The sequence below is a fragment of the Argentina silus genome, assembly GCF_951799395.1.
Source record: "Argentina silus genome assembly, chromosome: 8".
Taxonomy (NCBI): domain Eukaryota; kingdom Metazoa; phylum Chordata; class Actinopteri; order Argentiniformes; family Argentinidae; genus Argentina; species Argentina silus.
The window spans coordinates 1,972,072-1,988,382 of NC_139662.1; the positions used below are offsets into that span (position 1 = coordinate 1,972,072).

Consider the following 16,311-nt stretch of genomic DNA (forward strand, 5'->3'; position numbering starts at 1 on the left):
ATACTCGCTAGCTAACTTGGCTAGCGAACCCCAGGTTGCCAGCTGCAAGGGGAATCTTTCACATGTTTTCATCAGGCAGGAACGCCCATTTTGTACAACAAAGAGGTGGTATAAAAATACTTTCTCGAACCGTTCCAATACATAGATAGTGTGTCTTTGTACCTGCGTGTGTCAACGTGTTGCGTGACGGACAGACAGAACAAGACTGAGTCGGGGGTAGAAGTGAAGTGTGGACCCTCATGCTAGAGTTTGTCTCTGTAGCGTCTGTGACTATCCATCCAGAATGGTGAACCAGGTTCAACAGAGAGTCGACGGCGGCTGGAATGCAGCCTGCAAGAGCGACTCCAGCGGGGGGAGCAACAGTGGAGGGGAGAGCTCCAAGGAGAGCTCCCGCTGCTCCACGCCGGTGCTGGACGCCGACCGCACGGACAGGCTACGGGACAAAATGCGCCGCCGTACGGAGTCTGGCGACCACTGGTTCTCCCTCGAGTTTTTCCCTCCTCGGACTGCGAGTGGAGCTGTGAACCTCATCTCCAGGTCTGTGGCTTGATAACTACAAACAGTAGATTTGTGTATAGGCTACCAATTCAGTCGTTTCACTACCGTTTTTACGGAACTTTTGTGGTTCTTCTCATGAGTCCCAACTCTTTCCTCGTTTTAACTGGGACTGCTCAGCAATATGCCAGTCGACGGAGAAACACTGTTCTGTTAGTCGACACTAGGCTACTAGCTCAAACAGTTATGAATACACCAGCGAAGTGAGCTAACCACATCTGGCCTTCTCTCGTTCTTCCTCAGGTTTGACCGTATGGGCTCCGGAGGACCCCTCTTCATAGACATCACCTGGCACCCCGCGGGGGACCCGGGCTCTGACAAGGAGACGTCCTCCATGATGATTGCCAGCACAGCGGTCAACTACTGTGGCCTGGAGAGCATCCTCCACTTGACCTGCTGCAACCAAACCAAAGAGAAGATCAGTGGCTACCTGAGCAAGGCCAAGCACCTGGGCCTGAAGAACATCATGGCACTACGAGGAGGTAGGATTGGTCCTCTTCTGCGGAACATATTTAATGGCTTTGTATCTGCCAGGCTGTGGACAAGTCTGATATGAGTTTGGCACCACTCATCAGCCTGGCACCTAGGCCAGCATATTGATGAGATATCTATGATCGGTTTCACAGTGCAAGCTGTAGCCTAATCATAAGCTGAAAAAAAAAAGAGGAATCTTCATTCAAAGTGGTTTTCAGCCCAAGAGTAGGCTTAATCAAGGTCGGAGAAAGTGGCCAAATGTGAAAAATAGAGAAGAGAAAAAAAAAAAGGAAGTAGTTTGGCAAGGAAATAACCATCCACTAATATGTTTTTTTTTCCTGATCTCTTCAAAGATCCGATGGGAGCGGACTGGGAGGACGAGGAAGGAGGGTTCAACTACGCAACAGACCTGGTCAAACACATCCGCTGCGAGTTTGACGACTACTTTGACATCTGTGTTGCTGGTACGCTCTTAACGAGTCATACGTGCTTAGTTGTAGTCGGTTCATCATTGGCTCATGTGTTTTTCTAATTTAACATGTTTTTTGGACACTCTGTTAAGCAGTTGGTTGTTGTAGCTACTAATGCTTCACTGCCCAAAACTCATTAACCACACTTGTAAAAATGGACCTGTGTGTGTGTGTGTGTGTGTGTGTGTGTGTGTGTGTGTGTGTGTGTGTGTGTGTGTGTGTGTGTGTGTGTGTGTGTGTGTGTGTGTGTGTGTGTGTGTGTGTGTGTAAAGCCCTCTCCTTTCATGTTTCCCGCTGGGACCATATATACTGAAATGTATGCACTCACTGCAATGTAAGTCGCTTTAGATAAAAGCGTCAGCTAAATGGCATATATATATTATTATATGTGCCCTCTCTATTGTATTGGACAGGTTACCCTACTGGCCACCCAGAGGCTGAAAGCTACAATGAAGACCTGAAACACCTAAAGGAGAAAGTGGATGCCGGGGCAGACTTCATCATCACCCAGCTCTTCTTCAGAGCCGACACCTTCCTCAAGTTCGTCCGGGACTGCAGGGCCATAGGTATCACGTGCCCTATTCTGCCAGGAATCTTCCCTATCCAGGTACTGGTGTGGTCAGAAGCGACATTTCAAAGTTTGAAAGGGAGGGGGTTGTGGGTTGTACTTTTTGACACACTCTGAGAATGGCACATTCTTCTATTTTGATAACCGATTACAACAAAGCAACAATAACCCAGCATGCTGTGTTCTTTTCAGTACAATACTCTATCCCACAAGGGGGCAGACTCAATTCTATTCTTAGTTATAGCCAATTCAGGAGTCACTCTGAATAACTCTGAACCTATATACCTTGTACTGAATGTGGCTCTGACCAAATAAGTGCACGAAACGGATACACTACAGACGGCTTAGAGCAGGGGTGGGCAAACTTTTTGGCTCAGGGGCCATATTTGGTTTTGAATACCAGGTTGGGGGCCACAGTTTTTTGGGGGGGGATTTTTTTTCCGAAATATTTGATTTTTTTTTACAGTGCATTCAATGTACCTCAATTACAAATTTATTAAACCAAAAATATTTTTGCATGTGCACTGATGTTCAAGTGAATCACATTCTTTTCCAAAGGACTGGCTCTCAAGAGACCTATTTTCACACAATGTCCCTCTGTTTAAAATCCTGTTTTTTTTTTAACAATGACATAAGTATCAGTAAATACAAAGGACAAAAGTACAGAACAGTAGGCGATCACTTTCATATTTTACACGACATCAGTGCCGTCTCAAGTTATAATGCACATTCTTTGTGTTACAGTCAACATATTATCACCAGATACTCTTAATCAGTTACATTGTTTTGTCCTATTACTTTCAGTAACATTTTCGTGTAACATTTACTATTTTCACTTCCAGTGCATTTGATCAGGAAAAGGTATTCTTGGCATCACTGACAGTGCATTTTTCACAAATATATTAATTTACTCAGACCTCTCCTTTACTATCCTTCAAAAATTCACCCTCTGAAAAAGGCTTGCTATGCTTTGCGATTTTGTGAGACAGCATGTAACTGGCCTTAGTTGAGTTTTCTTGAACGGTGGATTGTCGAACGAATATGTTCTGGCTGGCTTGTCAATTTGCAGCCAATGTGACAGCCCTCCTTTCTCTTTCTTGTGCAGATAAGTTGCTAGCATAGTTAGCATGCTTACTTGAGAAGTGCATGCTTATGTTGTGTTCTTTGAAGACGGCAACGCTCTCCTGGCATATCAAGCATAACACTTTAGATCCAACAGATGTAAAAAAGTATTTCGTTATATAGAAAATATTCTCTTTTGAAAACACAACATTCACTGTCGAGTTTTCGTTTTTTGGAAAGGCTCATTTTCGGACTTCGTCCACACACTGTGGGATCGAGCAGGAACAGGCAGGGGCTCCTACTTCTACTGCCATCTACAGGAATTCTGCTGTACTGAAAGATGAAATATAAAAAAAATCGCCTTTACAGCATGTGACCTCATACTGTGCTGAAACTAATTAGGGTATAACAGAATCAAATGTATTGTTTTGGTTAAAAGATTGTGGGCCGTAATTTGCCATTGCTTGGTTTAGAGAGTGGAATTTGATTTGGATGAACCCGTTGTGTTGTCCCAGGGCTACCAGTCTCTACGGCAGCTGGTGAAACTGTCCAAGCTGGAGGTGCCAGAGGAGATCATGCAGGTCATCGAGCCCATCAAGGACAACGACGCGGCCATTCGCAACTACGGCATCGAGCAGGCGGTGGACATGTGCCGTGTACTGCTGGAGAGTGGCGAGGTGCCAGGTCTCCATTTCTACACGCTGAACCGCGAGGTGGCCACCATGGCCGTGCTCCGGCAGCTGGGCCTGTGGATCGAGGACCCCAGGTCTGTTCCCACTTGTGTGTTGTTAAGAGCCTGGGCTTTCACTGGTCAGGGAAAACTGTTTGGTCACTTAAAGACCAATTAATTGAGAAACAGGGAGGGTGGGGGAGGGGGGGTTAAAACCAAATGCTAGTTAATTGGAAAGTAAAACGTATAAGACACTGTACGCCAATGTGTAAACAACGCATCATTAAAACAGAAAGGAAGCACTGGTTAGCTCAGCATTCACAAACGGTAGGCCAAGGAAGACCTTTATAGTGGATGACTGCAGAATTCACACATCCCCCAAACAACTGTCCAACAGATCAGGAAGACTCTCCGGGAGGTAGGCATGAATGTGTCAGAGACTACCATCCACAGAAGACTTCACCTGTCAAACTACAGAGGCTACACTGCAACCACTAGTTAGCCTACAAACCTGGATGGCCAGGTTACAGTTTGCTAAAAAGTACATTTAAAAAGCCTGTAGAGTTCTGGAAAAAGGTCTTGTGGACAGTTAAGACAAATATTATCATGAGTGATTGCAAGAGGAAAGTTTGGAGAAAAAGGAACTGCCTAAGATCCACAGCATACCACCTCATCTGTGAAATATGGTGGAGAGGGTGTTATGGTTTGGGCATGTATGGCTGCCGCTAGAACTGGCTGACTTGTCTGTCTAAATTGATGATTTAATTGCTGACGGCAGCAGCAGAATGAATTCTGAAGTGTACAGAAACATATTGTCTGCTCGAGTACCAGGAAATGCCTCCTAACTCATTGGAGGGCACTTCATCATATAGTAAGACAATGACCCCAAACATAATGCCATAGCAACTAGGGAGTTTTTCAGGGCCAAAAAGTGTAAAGTTCTTGACTGTCGAAGTCAATCTTCAGATTTAAATCCAGTTGAACATGCATTTAATTTCCTGAAGAAGGCAAAAATACCTTAAAAAAAGCAACAGCTGAAAATGGCTACAGTTACAGGCCTGGCAGAGCACCACCAGTAGATACTCAGCGTCTGGGTCACAGACTTCAGGCAGTTATTGCATGCAAATGATATGTGACCAAATACTAAATATGAGGGCTTAATTTGGATATAATACTAATCTGTCCCAATACTTTTGGTGCCATGAAATAGATTATACATAGTCGCCCTATGTTGTCATTTCTAAAGGGTGAAACGGATATGTACACAAATAACCTCAAATAAAAGCTCAGGATATACACTCACTGAGCACTTTATTAGGAACACTATACTAATACTGGATAGGACCTCCCTTTACTCTCAAAACAGCCTCAATTCTTCATGGCATTGATTCCACAAGATGTTGGAAAAATTCCTTTGAGATTCTGGTCCATGATGACATGATTGCATCACGCAATTCCTGCTGAATTTTCAGGTGCACTTTCAAGTTGTGAATCTCCCGTTGTACCACATCCCAAAGGTGTTCTATTGGATTCAGATCCGGTGACTGGGAAGGCCACTGAAGAACACTCATTGTCATGTTCATGAAACCAGTTTGATACGACTTTTGCTTTGTGACATGGTGCATTATCATGCTGGAAGTAGCCATTAGAAGATGGTTAAATTGTGGCCATGAAGGAATGCAACAATACTCAAATAGGCTGTGGCATTCAAGTGATGATTGATTGATTGGTATTAACAGGCCCAAGTGTGCCAAGAAAACATTCCCCACACCATTACACCGCCTACACCATGAGAAGGTGTAGATTAGATTAGATTAGATTAGATTCAACTTTATTGTCATTGTGCAGAGTACAAGTACAGAGACAACGAAATGCAGTTAGCGTCTAACCAGAAGTGCAAAATAGCAGAAAGTGCAATGAACAGTATTTACAGGTAGTGCAATATATGATCAGTAGTAGTGCAGTATAATATAGCAGTGCAGTATAGCAGTATATGAGTAACAGTAGCATTATAGCAGAATAAATAGTTACAGTATGAACAGTGTAGCAGCATATGAGCTGTATGGGTAATGCAGTCTAGCAGTATATATGTATTAACAGTAGCATGAGGTAGATAGCAGAATAAATATAAATATGGAATGCCGTATAAACAGGTATGTACAGTATGTGCAGTAGTATTAAAGAAAATATAAGGATATGTGCATTATGTGCAGTATGAACAGTATGGACAGGTATGTACAGAAGAGCAGTGGTATGAGTAAGAGCAGGGGAGGGGAGTAATAGTGCAATAGTGCAATTGTCCGGGGGGGGTGGGGGTTGCAGGGGTAGTAGGTTGTCAGGTCGGTGCAGTGTTCAAGTTCAGTAGGGTGACAGCCGCAGGGAAGAAGCTGCCTCTGAACCTACTGGTTCGGGTGCGGAGAGACCTGTAGCGCCTCCCGGAGGGGAGTGGGGTGAAAAGTCTATGGTTGGGGTGAGAAATGTCCTTGACGATGCTGCGTGCCTTACGCAAGCATCGTTTGCCCTGGACAGCCTCGATGGAGGGGAGTGAGGAACCGGTGATGCGTTGGGCAGTTTTCACCACCCTCTGCAGTGCTTTCCGGTCCGATGCCGAGCAGTTGCCATACCATACTGTGACACAGTTGGTAAGGATACTCTCGATGGTGCAGCGGTAGAAATTCACCAGGATCTGAGGAGACAGATGGACCTTCTTTAGTCTCCTCAGGAAGAAGAGACACTGGTGAGCCTTCTTTATCAGGGTGGAGGTGTTGAGGGTCCAGGAGAGGTCCTCAGAGATGTGGACACCCAGAAACTTGAAGCTGGTGACTCGCTCCACCTCAGTCTCGTTGATGAGGATGGGGGTGTGTGCGCCAGCTTTAGACTTCCTGAAGTCCACAATGAGTTCTTTGGTCTTCTTGGTGTTGAGAGCCAGGTTATTGTCGTTGCACCACACTGTTAGGTGCTGGACCTCCTCCCTGTAGGCCGACTCATCGTTGTTGCTGATGAGACCGATCACCGTTGTGTCGTCTGCAAACTTAACAATGGTGTTTGAGCCATGTACAGGTGTGCAGTCGTAGGTGAAGAGGGAGTAAAGGAGGGGGCTCAGCACACAGCCTTGTGGAACGCCGGTGTTCAGGATGAGGGTTGAGGAGGTGTGGTTGTGAAGCCTAACAGACTGCGGCCTGTTGGTCAGGAAGTCTAGAATCCAGTTGCAGAGGGAGGGGTTGATGCCCAGTTGCCTGAGTTTGGAGATCAGTTTGGAGGGGATGATGGTGTTGAATGCTGAGCTGAAGTCAATAAACAGCATTCTCACATAAGAGTTAGTCTTGTCGAGGTGGGACAGGGCGGAGTGAAGTGCCGTTGAAATGGCATCCTCTGTACTCCTGTTCTGCCGGTAGGCGAATTGAAAGGGGTCCAGTGTGGGTGGTAGGCAGGTCTTGAGTTGAGCTAAGACCAGCCTCTCGAAGCACTTCATGATGATGGGCGTGAGTGCCACTGGTCGGAAGTCATTTAAGCTCGTTGCAGTGGAGTGTTTTGGCACCGGCACGATGGAGGTGGTTTTGAAGCACGCGGGGACAGCTGCTTGGGCTAGGGACAGGTTGAATATGTCAGTCCAAACCTTAGTCAGCTGCACAGCGCAGGCCCTGAGGACGCGTCCGGGAATCCCATCAGGACCAGCAGCCTTGCGTGCGTTAGTCCTGCTCAGTGCCGCACACACGTCGGTGGGAGATAGAGTGAGGGGCTGGTGATCCGCAGGGAGCACAGCCTTGATGGCCACCTCCTTGTTGTACAGGTGTTCCTAATAAAGTGTTCGTTGAGTGTATACTTAACCTCATAGTAATTGTATGATTTCAAATCAAAACTTTTGGAGTACAGAGCCAAAAGAACTAAAAAATGCTTCACTGTACCAATAATTATGGAGGGCACTGTATTGAACCATTCACAGCTATAGTAACAGTAGGCCTATGCTTGGAGTTACCAATGGTCATGGCATGCTTTTTTCCCCGGTTTTGGTCTGGCCTTGAGCCTGTTAGATGTTGTCTCGTCTGAACCATTTCCACCGCTGACCGAGGGCAGGGGGGGTGTCTATTTGTTGCTAGGCGGCCACTCCCATGGGCAGTGAGTGCACACCCCAAACGCAAAGTGGAGGACGTGCGGCCCATCTTCTGGGCCTCCCGGCCGAAGAGCTATATCTACAGAACCCAGGACTGGGACGACTTCCCCAACGGCAGATGGTAAAGCAATGACAAACTGGATAGACGACCTTATAGATGGTTCCATTAATTTGGCTACATTTCTAAATCGAAAAACCTATGTTGTTTAAATGGAATATCTCTACAGTCTACTGGCTTGAGTTGAAATTTGGCTTTGGCAGCAATGGTCAATATACAAAATAAACATGCATCATCTCAGTCAATAGACAATGCCCCCAGACTTATTTGATCAACCCTCTACATCACCTCAGGGGCAACTCGTCCTCCCCGGCCTTTGGTGAGTTGAACGATTACTATCTGTTCTACCTCAAGAGTAAGTCGTCCAAGGACGCTTTGCTGCGGATGTGGGGTGAGGAGCTGACGAGCGAAGCCAGTGTCTTCGAGGTTTTCACCAGCTACATCACGGCCCAGCCCAACAATGCTGGACACAAGGTGACACACATACACCACGTCTGGTTCTGCATCTCATATTCAAACATGACTGTATGGTCTATTTAATTCACTACCTTTAGATCCGCTAAGCTAAAGTTTAGAAACATTGTTGAATTTACACAGAGTTGTTTACTATATCAACTACATTCAGAGCCCAAAGCAACATTATACAGTGATTGGAAGGACTGTCAGTAGCATTGCTACTTTATGATGCCATTTGCTAACAGCTACATAATAATGCCACTTGCTAATGGCTCCACCCTGTCATGTTTTCCCCCGGCCTGTCATGCCATCCCCCCTAGGTGATGTGTTTGCCCTGGAACGACGAGCCGCTGGCCCCGGAGACTAACCTGTTGAAGGACGAGCTGGATAAGGTGAACCGGCGGGGCGTCCTCACCATCAACTCCCAGCCCAGTATCAACGGCAAGCCCTCCTCTGACCCCATTGTGGGCTGGGGACCCCCAGGGGGCTATGTCTTCCAGAAGGTAGGAGACCCTGACTGGGTGACCCTGACCGTCTTTCACACAGAAGATAGCATTTAGTACATTTAGCAGGTTTGTGTGGTAATCTGGGTAAGTTTGGGTAGTAATGACCTTGCAACTTGGTTGCAACACCTACATTACCTAAACATTATTTTATCATGTTCAAGGGTAGAGGTGAATCAGATTAAGTAAGTCTGTGGTTTTATAGGGAACTGTTGTTGACGAGTCTACTTTTGCTATTCCAACAGGCCTACCTTGAGTTTTTCACCTCAAGCGAAAATGTAACTGCTCTTCTCAAAGTGCTGAAAAAGTATGAGCCTCGCGTCAACTACCACATCGTCAACGTTCATGTGAGCATTCCTAAAGTAAAGGCATCTCAGAAAGATGACCAAATAAAAACAAGCAATAACAATTGATTAATTTATGTGCATGCAGTGAAAGAAGCTTTATTGATGGTTGATGTTCTGGATGTGCAGGGTCAGAACACCACAAACGCCCATGACATGCAGCCCAACGCTGTCACATGGGGCATCTTCCCTGGCAGGGAGATTGTCCAGCCCACTGTGGTGGATCCTGTCAGCTTCATGTACTGGAAGGTAAGTTCCCTTATAGTAGTGATTAAGTTAAATGCACAGCAGAATAGTTTTAATAGTTTGTGGAATTTGAGTGGACGCAGGACTGTATTTTGGTTGACTATTCCCTCACAAGACAAACCGTTTTAACCTTCCAGATCAATACTCGCAACTCTTTTTATTGGAGGATTTGTAAAGTCCCACATAACGATCACAGTGAACCCTTCTCAAAACCATATTTGGGGGAATTGAAGAAGATTGCACCAGAGCTGTAAACATAAATGTGTGGAAAGCCCTAAAGTTCCCCTCTTCTCTAACATGTGTTAATTATTGTACAGGACGAGGCCTTTGCCCTGTGGATTGAGCAGTGGGCCAAGCTGTACGAAGACGAATCCCCGTCGCGCATGATCATCAAGTACATTCATGACAATTACTACTTGGTCAACCTGGTGGACAACGACTTTCCCCTGGAGAACTGCCTGTGGCAGGTCATCGACGACATGTTCGAGCTCCTTGACGCTCCCCCAGAGCAAGTCCCAGAGCAAGTCCCAGAGCAAGTCCCAGAGCAAGTCCCAGAGCAAGTCCCAGAGCAAGTCCCAGAGCAAGTCCCAGAGCAAGTCCCAGAGCAATAGCCTTCATTTTACTCTTTTTATTATTTTTGTTTCTCCAATGTTGCTATTGAGAGCGTGGAACTCTGACTTGTACACCGTGAAGTCTGTGTCTGTGTCTGTGTGTGTCTGTGTCTGTGTCTGTCTGTCTGTGTCTGTGTATATGTGTATAAACAAACTTCAACAAATATTTTTCAAATACTTTTTCGTATAACTTTTTTTGTGGTTATGTTGAACGATGAATGGAGCAAAATGTGACATAAAACTAACAAGCTAACCTAATGAAGAAACACAGGTTTAGTTGGCTGATGGACATTGTTACCACATCAAATTCTGCTACCTTGATGATGGCTTTTAATTAAGAAGTGTGGGGGGGGGGTTGTACTTTTAAACAATTTGTAATTGTATGTTTGGTGATATAGGAAACTGTTTACACTATGCACATTTTGAATGGAGATGTGTGTTTCATGAGACTGTCTTTTTAACCAAAGTTGAAATAGAGCAATACAGGGAAATGTTCCATGATGCATCAGGGTTAGCAGAACACAGACAGCATCAGTGTGTGATTACAGTTGTTACAATATGGACCTGCTGCTAAACAGTGCTGTGAGTGGGTCTGTTTCACGTGAGGCCTTAAAGGGTAGATTGCATGATATATCTACACAAATCAGTGTGGTAACATCCACCTTAACTGTCTTTATTCAAAATATAATAACTTATATTAGAAAATATACTTTTCTTTTGGGGATGTTATATGAATATAATAAACTTTTATACCCCCTAGTACATGACTGTTTGTTGAGTTACGAGGAACAGCTTATAACCCTTGCTAGCAGTGATCAGAAACCTAACTACTTATTAATTAGTTTTACATGTATTTGTTTGTATTTATTACTATTTTGCATCGTGGTGGTTTTCTAAACCTCAATAAAAATACACTCTCCCACTTGCAACGATCAGTGGCTAGCATGTTATTGTTTTGATGTTAATATACTTGGCTGCCTAACATGTAGTTATTGACAATATTTGTACTATGATGAGTGGATACAAAGTCCATAAAAACTTTCCACTGCACAGACATTTGGGATTTCCCCTTTGGACTAATGAGCTTATGACAGAGTGAAGGGATGGGGTAATCATCAACAGAGGGAGCAAGTCCAATCATATCCTACACGTTGGACCTCTTATCTACTGAACCTGTTGACATGAGCTATAACTGTAAAATAAATAGGCTTGATTACAAACATTACATCTCATTCACCTCTCTCACGTAGACCTACTGTGCATGGTGCTCTCATATGCACAGGTGCCAAAATGATAGGTCAACAGAACCTTGATAGACAAGCATGACTAAATAAAAGTATTGACATGGTGTGGTCAGTTTGACCCTCCCCAGGCAAAACAAATAGCCTAGTAACTAAGCAAATCAACAACAAACAACAAATGTGAGTTAAAGGTGAAACATTGAGAATGTTGTAGATAGAAATGAAATGAATAGAGCTTACATTGCAAGAAAAATATGTTCCATTCAACATTTTTGACTATCTGAAGGTTCTGCAACATTCCACCATGTGAATGATGAGGGAAACTCCAGATAAAGCCATCCTCCTGCCAATGATGTGTGAAAAACTGTTCTCTGATGAGCTCTCTGGAGTGGGATGCTGTTTTATGCTAGAGAAGGGAGAGTACCAGAAAGGCAATGTGTGCGTGTGTGTGGGTTGAGGTGAGGTGAGCATGACTTGGCTTTGATATCTCTTTATGGTGCTGGACTGGTAATGTGCAGTAAGATAGCTGCCAAAAGCGTGATCAAATGTAATAATCAAGACTGTAAATGTAAAACCTGCTTTGTAATCTAATTTCTGCAAATACAACCCATCTGTTACTATTACTATTTGTCAAACAATTACTACGAGATTAAAGTATAGATTCTCAGCTTTTATTTGAGGGTATTAATGTACAACTTGGTTTCAACACTTTTTATACATAGTCCCCCTATTTTTCTGCTCGAGTACAAGCATTTGCATTTGCTTGTACTTGTGCAGACAAGATGTTTCTGTACAGTTACATCATCAATTGAGACAAGTTAGGTAATTCTACTGGCAGCCCAAACCATAACATGCATGGACAGGTATGTTTCACAGATAAGGTGGTATGCTGTAAATCTTGGGCAGATCCCTTTTTCTCCACTTTCCTCTTGCAATTACTCTAAATCATAAAATACATATAATATTCATCTTATCTGTCCTTTTTGGTTTTGGCTATGTTTCTTTTATATATATATATATATATATATATATATATATATATATATAAAATAATATATATATGCTCATTACCGCACAGGAAGCACAAGCGGCCGCCAACCTGGTACGGTGGGCCGACCCAGGCAGATATTTAGTAAAACAAGTTGAGACTGATGATGTTGAAACCTACTTCCTCACATTCAAGGGCACCACACAGCGGGAGAAATGGCCGGAGGACCAGTGGTTGATTGCACCATTCCTATCGGCTGTGGCCCAGACCACCTACCAGGACCTGACTTGTGGCCAGACGACCACCTACAGGGAACTGAGGGAGGAAATCCTGAAAAGGTATGGATACACGCTGGTCACCCGGGCCCAGAGGTTTCAGGACTGGCTTTATGACCCTGCCTTGTCCCCCAGGGCTCAGATGCATGACCTTATTCGGCTGACGAAGGGCTGGCTGCTCTCTGAGCCGAAGGCACTGGGGTCCATTGAGCAGGTGGTCATCGACAAGTTCATGCGCGCCCTCCCCTTCGACGCTAAGAAGCTGGCATGCCCACGGGTGGCTCTCTGCGAAGACGCCCGGTTGTGACGCCGGACCACCAGCGGTGTTACGAATGTGGCGAGTCAGGACACATAGTGTGGAACTTCCCCCAGCGCGAAGACGCCCCGATGCCCACGGCCTCGGCCAGTGAGGCTGCGACCGGACAGCCCTGCGGCCTGCTGACGACCTGCTGGACGGAGGAGAGCGGCACTTCCCCGGTCACCCCGATGCGGGCCAAAGGGAGGGACACCATGGCGCTCCTGGATTCCGGGAGTTCGGTGACGCTGGTCCGACCGGAATTCGCACAGCTCCCGCACCTGATGGGCACAGTGGGGGTCACCTGCATCCACGGGGAAACCCGGAAGTACGCAAACACCCTGCTCCACCTGCAGACCACGAGTGCTCTCCAGCAGGTGTCAGTAGTGGACAACTGATGGGCGGGGTGAGTCAGCTAACCTATCCACATTGTACGATCAAAAACAACCTGTTATATCAGGTAGTAATGAAGGCGGGATCACGCATGGAGTTGCTGTTAGTGCCTTGCCCGTTTGTCCCCTCTGTGTTACATCTAGCCCACTCACACCTGCTGGGAGCCCACCTCAAAGTGGAGAAAACACTGGAGCGCATCAAAGTGCGATTTTACTGGCTGGGAGTGAAGAGGACTGCCAGCAGGTGGCGCCACGACTGCACCTGCAGAGCCTGTTGATTCCCCTCCCCATCATATCGGTTCTGTTTAGTAGGATCGCCATGGACCTGGTGGGACCACTTCCCTGAAGCAACAGGGGGCACCAATATATTCTGGTGATCCTAGACTACGTCACCAGGTACCCAGAGGCTATCCCACTATGCATGTTCCACTACGCCTCTCTTTGTAGCGCGGCCAATCAGCCCGGTGTACTTGTTGAGGAGGAAGCCCTCGAGCTGCCACATATCTGCCCTCTAATACCATGCCCCTCCTTACTCCCAGCCGGCTGCCACAATATATATAATTGTCTCTAGCATGATTTGACCCAGCAGGTTGCAAGGTAAGTTGTTACAAGGCAAGTTGTGCTGGAGTGAGTCCTTGTCCTCTTTCATTTGTCAGTCTCGATCATTGGTAGTGAAAACAATACTCTATCATTTTCAATTATACTTGTTTAATGGCAACCTTATTACATAACAAGCAATATACATACAGTTTTATGACAGGGTCAAGAACAGGCAAGATGCTTTGACACAGTAGATGTACAGTAGCTAGTACAATGTCATGAGTGCCATTCAACAATAGGTAGAAACTCTGCTGTTGCTTAAAACACCACTGCCTTCTATAACAAAATAAAATGGAGGTGCTTAACAAATTCCTATCGTCTATAAACCATTTGTCCCATTCTTTGTCACCATCATGTGGTTTTCTCCTATATGAATCAGGATATGTCTGGACAGGTGTTCTTTCCGACTGAAGCATTTGCCACATTGTTTGCAATGATGTGGTTTCTCACCTGTATGTATCAACATATGATAGGACAGGTGTTTCTTTAAAAGAAAGCATTTGCCGCACGCTTTGCATTGATGTGGTTTCACTCCAGTGTGAATTCTCTGGTGGGCTTTAAGGTTTCCGATGCTACGGTAAAATTTCCCACATGTATCGCATTTAAACGGCCTCTCTCCCGTGTGAGTCCTCATATGCCCTGACAAGCCCACCTTCCGTGTGAAGCATTTGCCACACTGTTTGCATTGATGTGGTTTCTGACCTGTGTGAGTTCTCTCATGGACCTTTAAGAGGTTCTGCCTCTGGAAGCATTTGTTACATGTAAGACACCTGTATGGATTCTGTCCTGAGTCAGATTTCATTGGCACGTTCCACTCACTGGTTTTTCCTTCATTAATGATGGGCGGCTGTACCCCTGACTGTAGTCCTCCACTCTTCTCCACCTCAGCCCTTTCAATGTGGTCACGATATACTGCAAAGAGAGGCCAAGAGTCACTGGTGGGTTCTGATACTCTGTAGTCCTCTCCATCAGGTTCTGTTTTAAACTGTTGTGTAGTGTTGGTTGATAGAGAGTCCCTCTCTCTGCTCTCCCCAGTTTGGTAAAGGTGTGAGAGCTGGAGTGAGTCCTCCTGATCACGCTCAATATTCACACTTGGAGGAGTGAATATGAACTCTTTGATATCAAACTGCAGCGCTTGAAGCTGCTCTTCCTGCTGACTAGTCATGGATTCCTGTTCCTCCTGTTTAATCTGTGGGGTCTCTGGGTTCTCCTGCCCCAGACTGGAGCTCCACTCCTGCTCATGGTGCTGCTGCTGCTCAGGAGGAACCTCATCTTCAGAGACAGGGAGACTGAACTGCTGAAGGTCTGTGGAGAAAAAAAGAAAATGTGTAGAGAAAATATTAAATTCATATTCCAATCTATGGTTTTATTCAGTCATCTGTCTGTGTATGAACTCATGCATACAAGTACATACAGAAATCAAATTAATTCTGTTCACTTCTGCTTATCCTATTGCTCTACCATCTTATGTAGGAGGGCAGGGAAACGAGTGGACGCTCTCGTTCACTACAATATATTTGATGGGAGTTGCTCTGTTTTCACGGGCGTGACGTTATATCCCAGATTCTACCTTTAAATAGCAGTACAGAATCAGACCTTTGTAATGATACGCAGTAACATGTCATGTATCTGTTTAGCCACAAGGTGTCGTTGTAAGCTGTGCGTCAATTCATCTCTACGACACGTCATAAGTGAAATGTAAACTGGACTATTTTTATGTTATGCCCAAGACACGATGGCTGAATAAATGACTAGCACAAGCTAGCTGTTCATTAAAACAATGTTTCATCATTGCAAACATATGAACGTTACAACCTTCTTTGTGTAACTTTACATCATCGGGTTTAAAGACCAAATGCAGCGTCCTCTGAAGACGTTCGTTCTCCTCCTTCAAACGGGAGACCTTATCTCGATATTCTACTACAGTTTTTTCAACTACTGCAAATATCTCGGCTCCTGCGGCTGTTAATCGCTCGATAAAAAATACTTCCAGTGACTGTAGTTCGGACATTTTCGAGGAAGAATCAAACTTAAATTCTCGTACTGAGGCTAGCATGTTTTCCAGAATGTAAACAATGCGCACTTCCTCTGATTTCCCTGCATTCAGCGGCCGGCCAACAAACACTTCTCGCCATCTGCTGTGCTGGAGTTGTAGTGGCAGAAAATTCATGAATGTTGTTTTTAAAGCAGCTATCAGTCATTTTTTTTAAGTCAAACACAATTTTATTTTATCATAAAAAATGAAATATATTTATTGATTAATATAACTCCTACTTATCATTATGAGAGTAGGACAGTGTAATTCATTCAGCAGCTACTGACAGCAAAAGTCACACTAACCCTAACCCTAATTGTCATGCTATTTAAAAGGTGGCAAAAGAACCAGATGCAA

The 16,311-nt window shown here is 45.0% G+C and overlaps 3 protein-coding genes across 3 annotated transcripts in view; 2 read left to right on the forward strand and 1 right to left on the reverse strand.

Moving 5' to 3' along the window:
* The window catches only part of LOC310808416 (uncharacterized protein), a 211,979-nt gene extending 197,035 nt beyond the window's left edge, over positions 1–14,944 (forward strand). Inside the window, exon 3 of the mRNA XM_083675320.1 lies at positions 14,892–14,944. Within this exon, the coding sequence (XP_083531446.1) occupies positions 14,892–14,903 (12 nt within the window). The 3' untranslated portion in view covers positions 14,904–14,944. The remainder of the gene's footprint in view (positions 1–14,891) is intronic.
* On the forward strand, positions 284–11,043 carry mthfr (methylenetetrahydrofolate reductase (NAD(P)H); the record flags this gene model as incomplete). The annotated part of the gene is made up of 11 exons (XM_083675311.1): positions 284–537; positions 799–1,037; positions 1,383–1,493; positions 1,913–2,106; positions 3,645–3,895; positions 7,897–8,031; positions 8,262–8,442; positions 8,745–8,927; positions 9,173–9,274; positions 9,401–9,520; positions 9,835–11,043. The coding sequence occupies 11 exons, from the start codon at positions 284–286 to the stop codon at positions 10,126–10,128; spliced, it is 2,064 nt and encodes a 687-aa protein (XP_083531437.1). The 3' UTR covers positions 10,129–11,043.
* LOC310808414 (uncharacterized protein) lies at positions 14,023–15,968 on the reverse strand. The gene is made up of 2 exons (XM_083675314.1): positions 15,735–15,968; positions 14,023–15,224 (listed from the first exon to the last, which is right to left on the reverse strand). The coding sequence occupies exons 1-2, from the start codon at positions 15,928–15,930 to the stop codon at positions 14,239–14,241; spliced, it is 1,182 nt and encodes a 393-aa protein (XP_083531440.1). The 5' UTR covers positions 15,931–15,968; the 3' UTR covers positions 14,023–14,238.
* Between the last annotated feature and the right edge of the window lie 343 nt (positions 15,969–16,311).

Coding starts and splice junctions, on each gene's coding strand:
- LOC310808414 (XM_083675314.1), bottom strand. CDS start 15,930: ATGTCCGAACTACAGTCACTGGAAGTATTTTTTATCGAGCGATTAACA. Junction 15,225..15,734: donor TGTAAAGTTACACAAAGAAG/GTTGTAACGTTC, acceptor TTTTCTCCACAG/ACCTTCAGCAGTTCAGTCTC.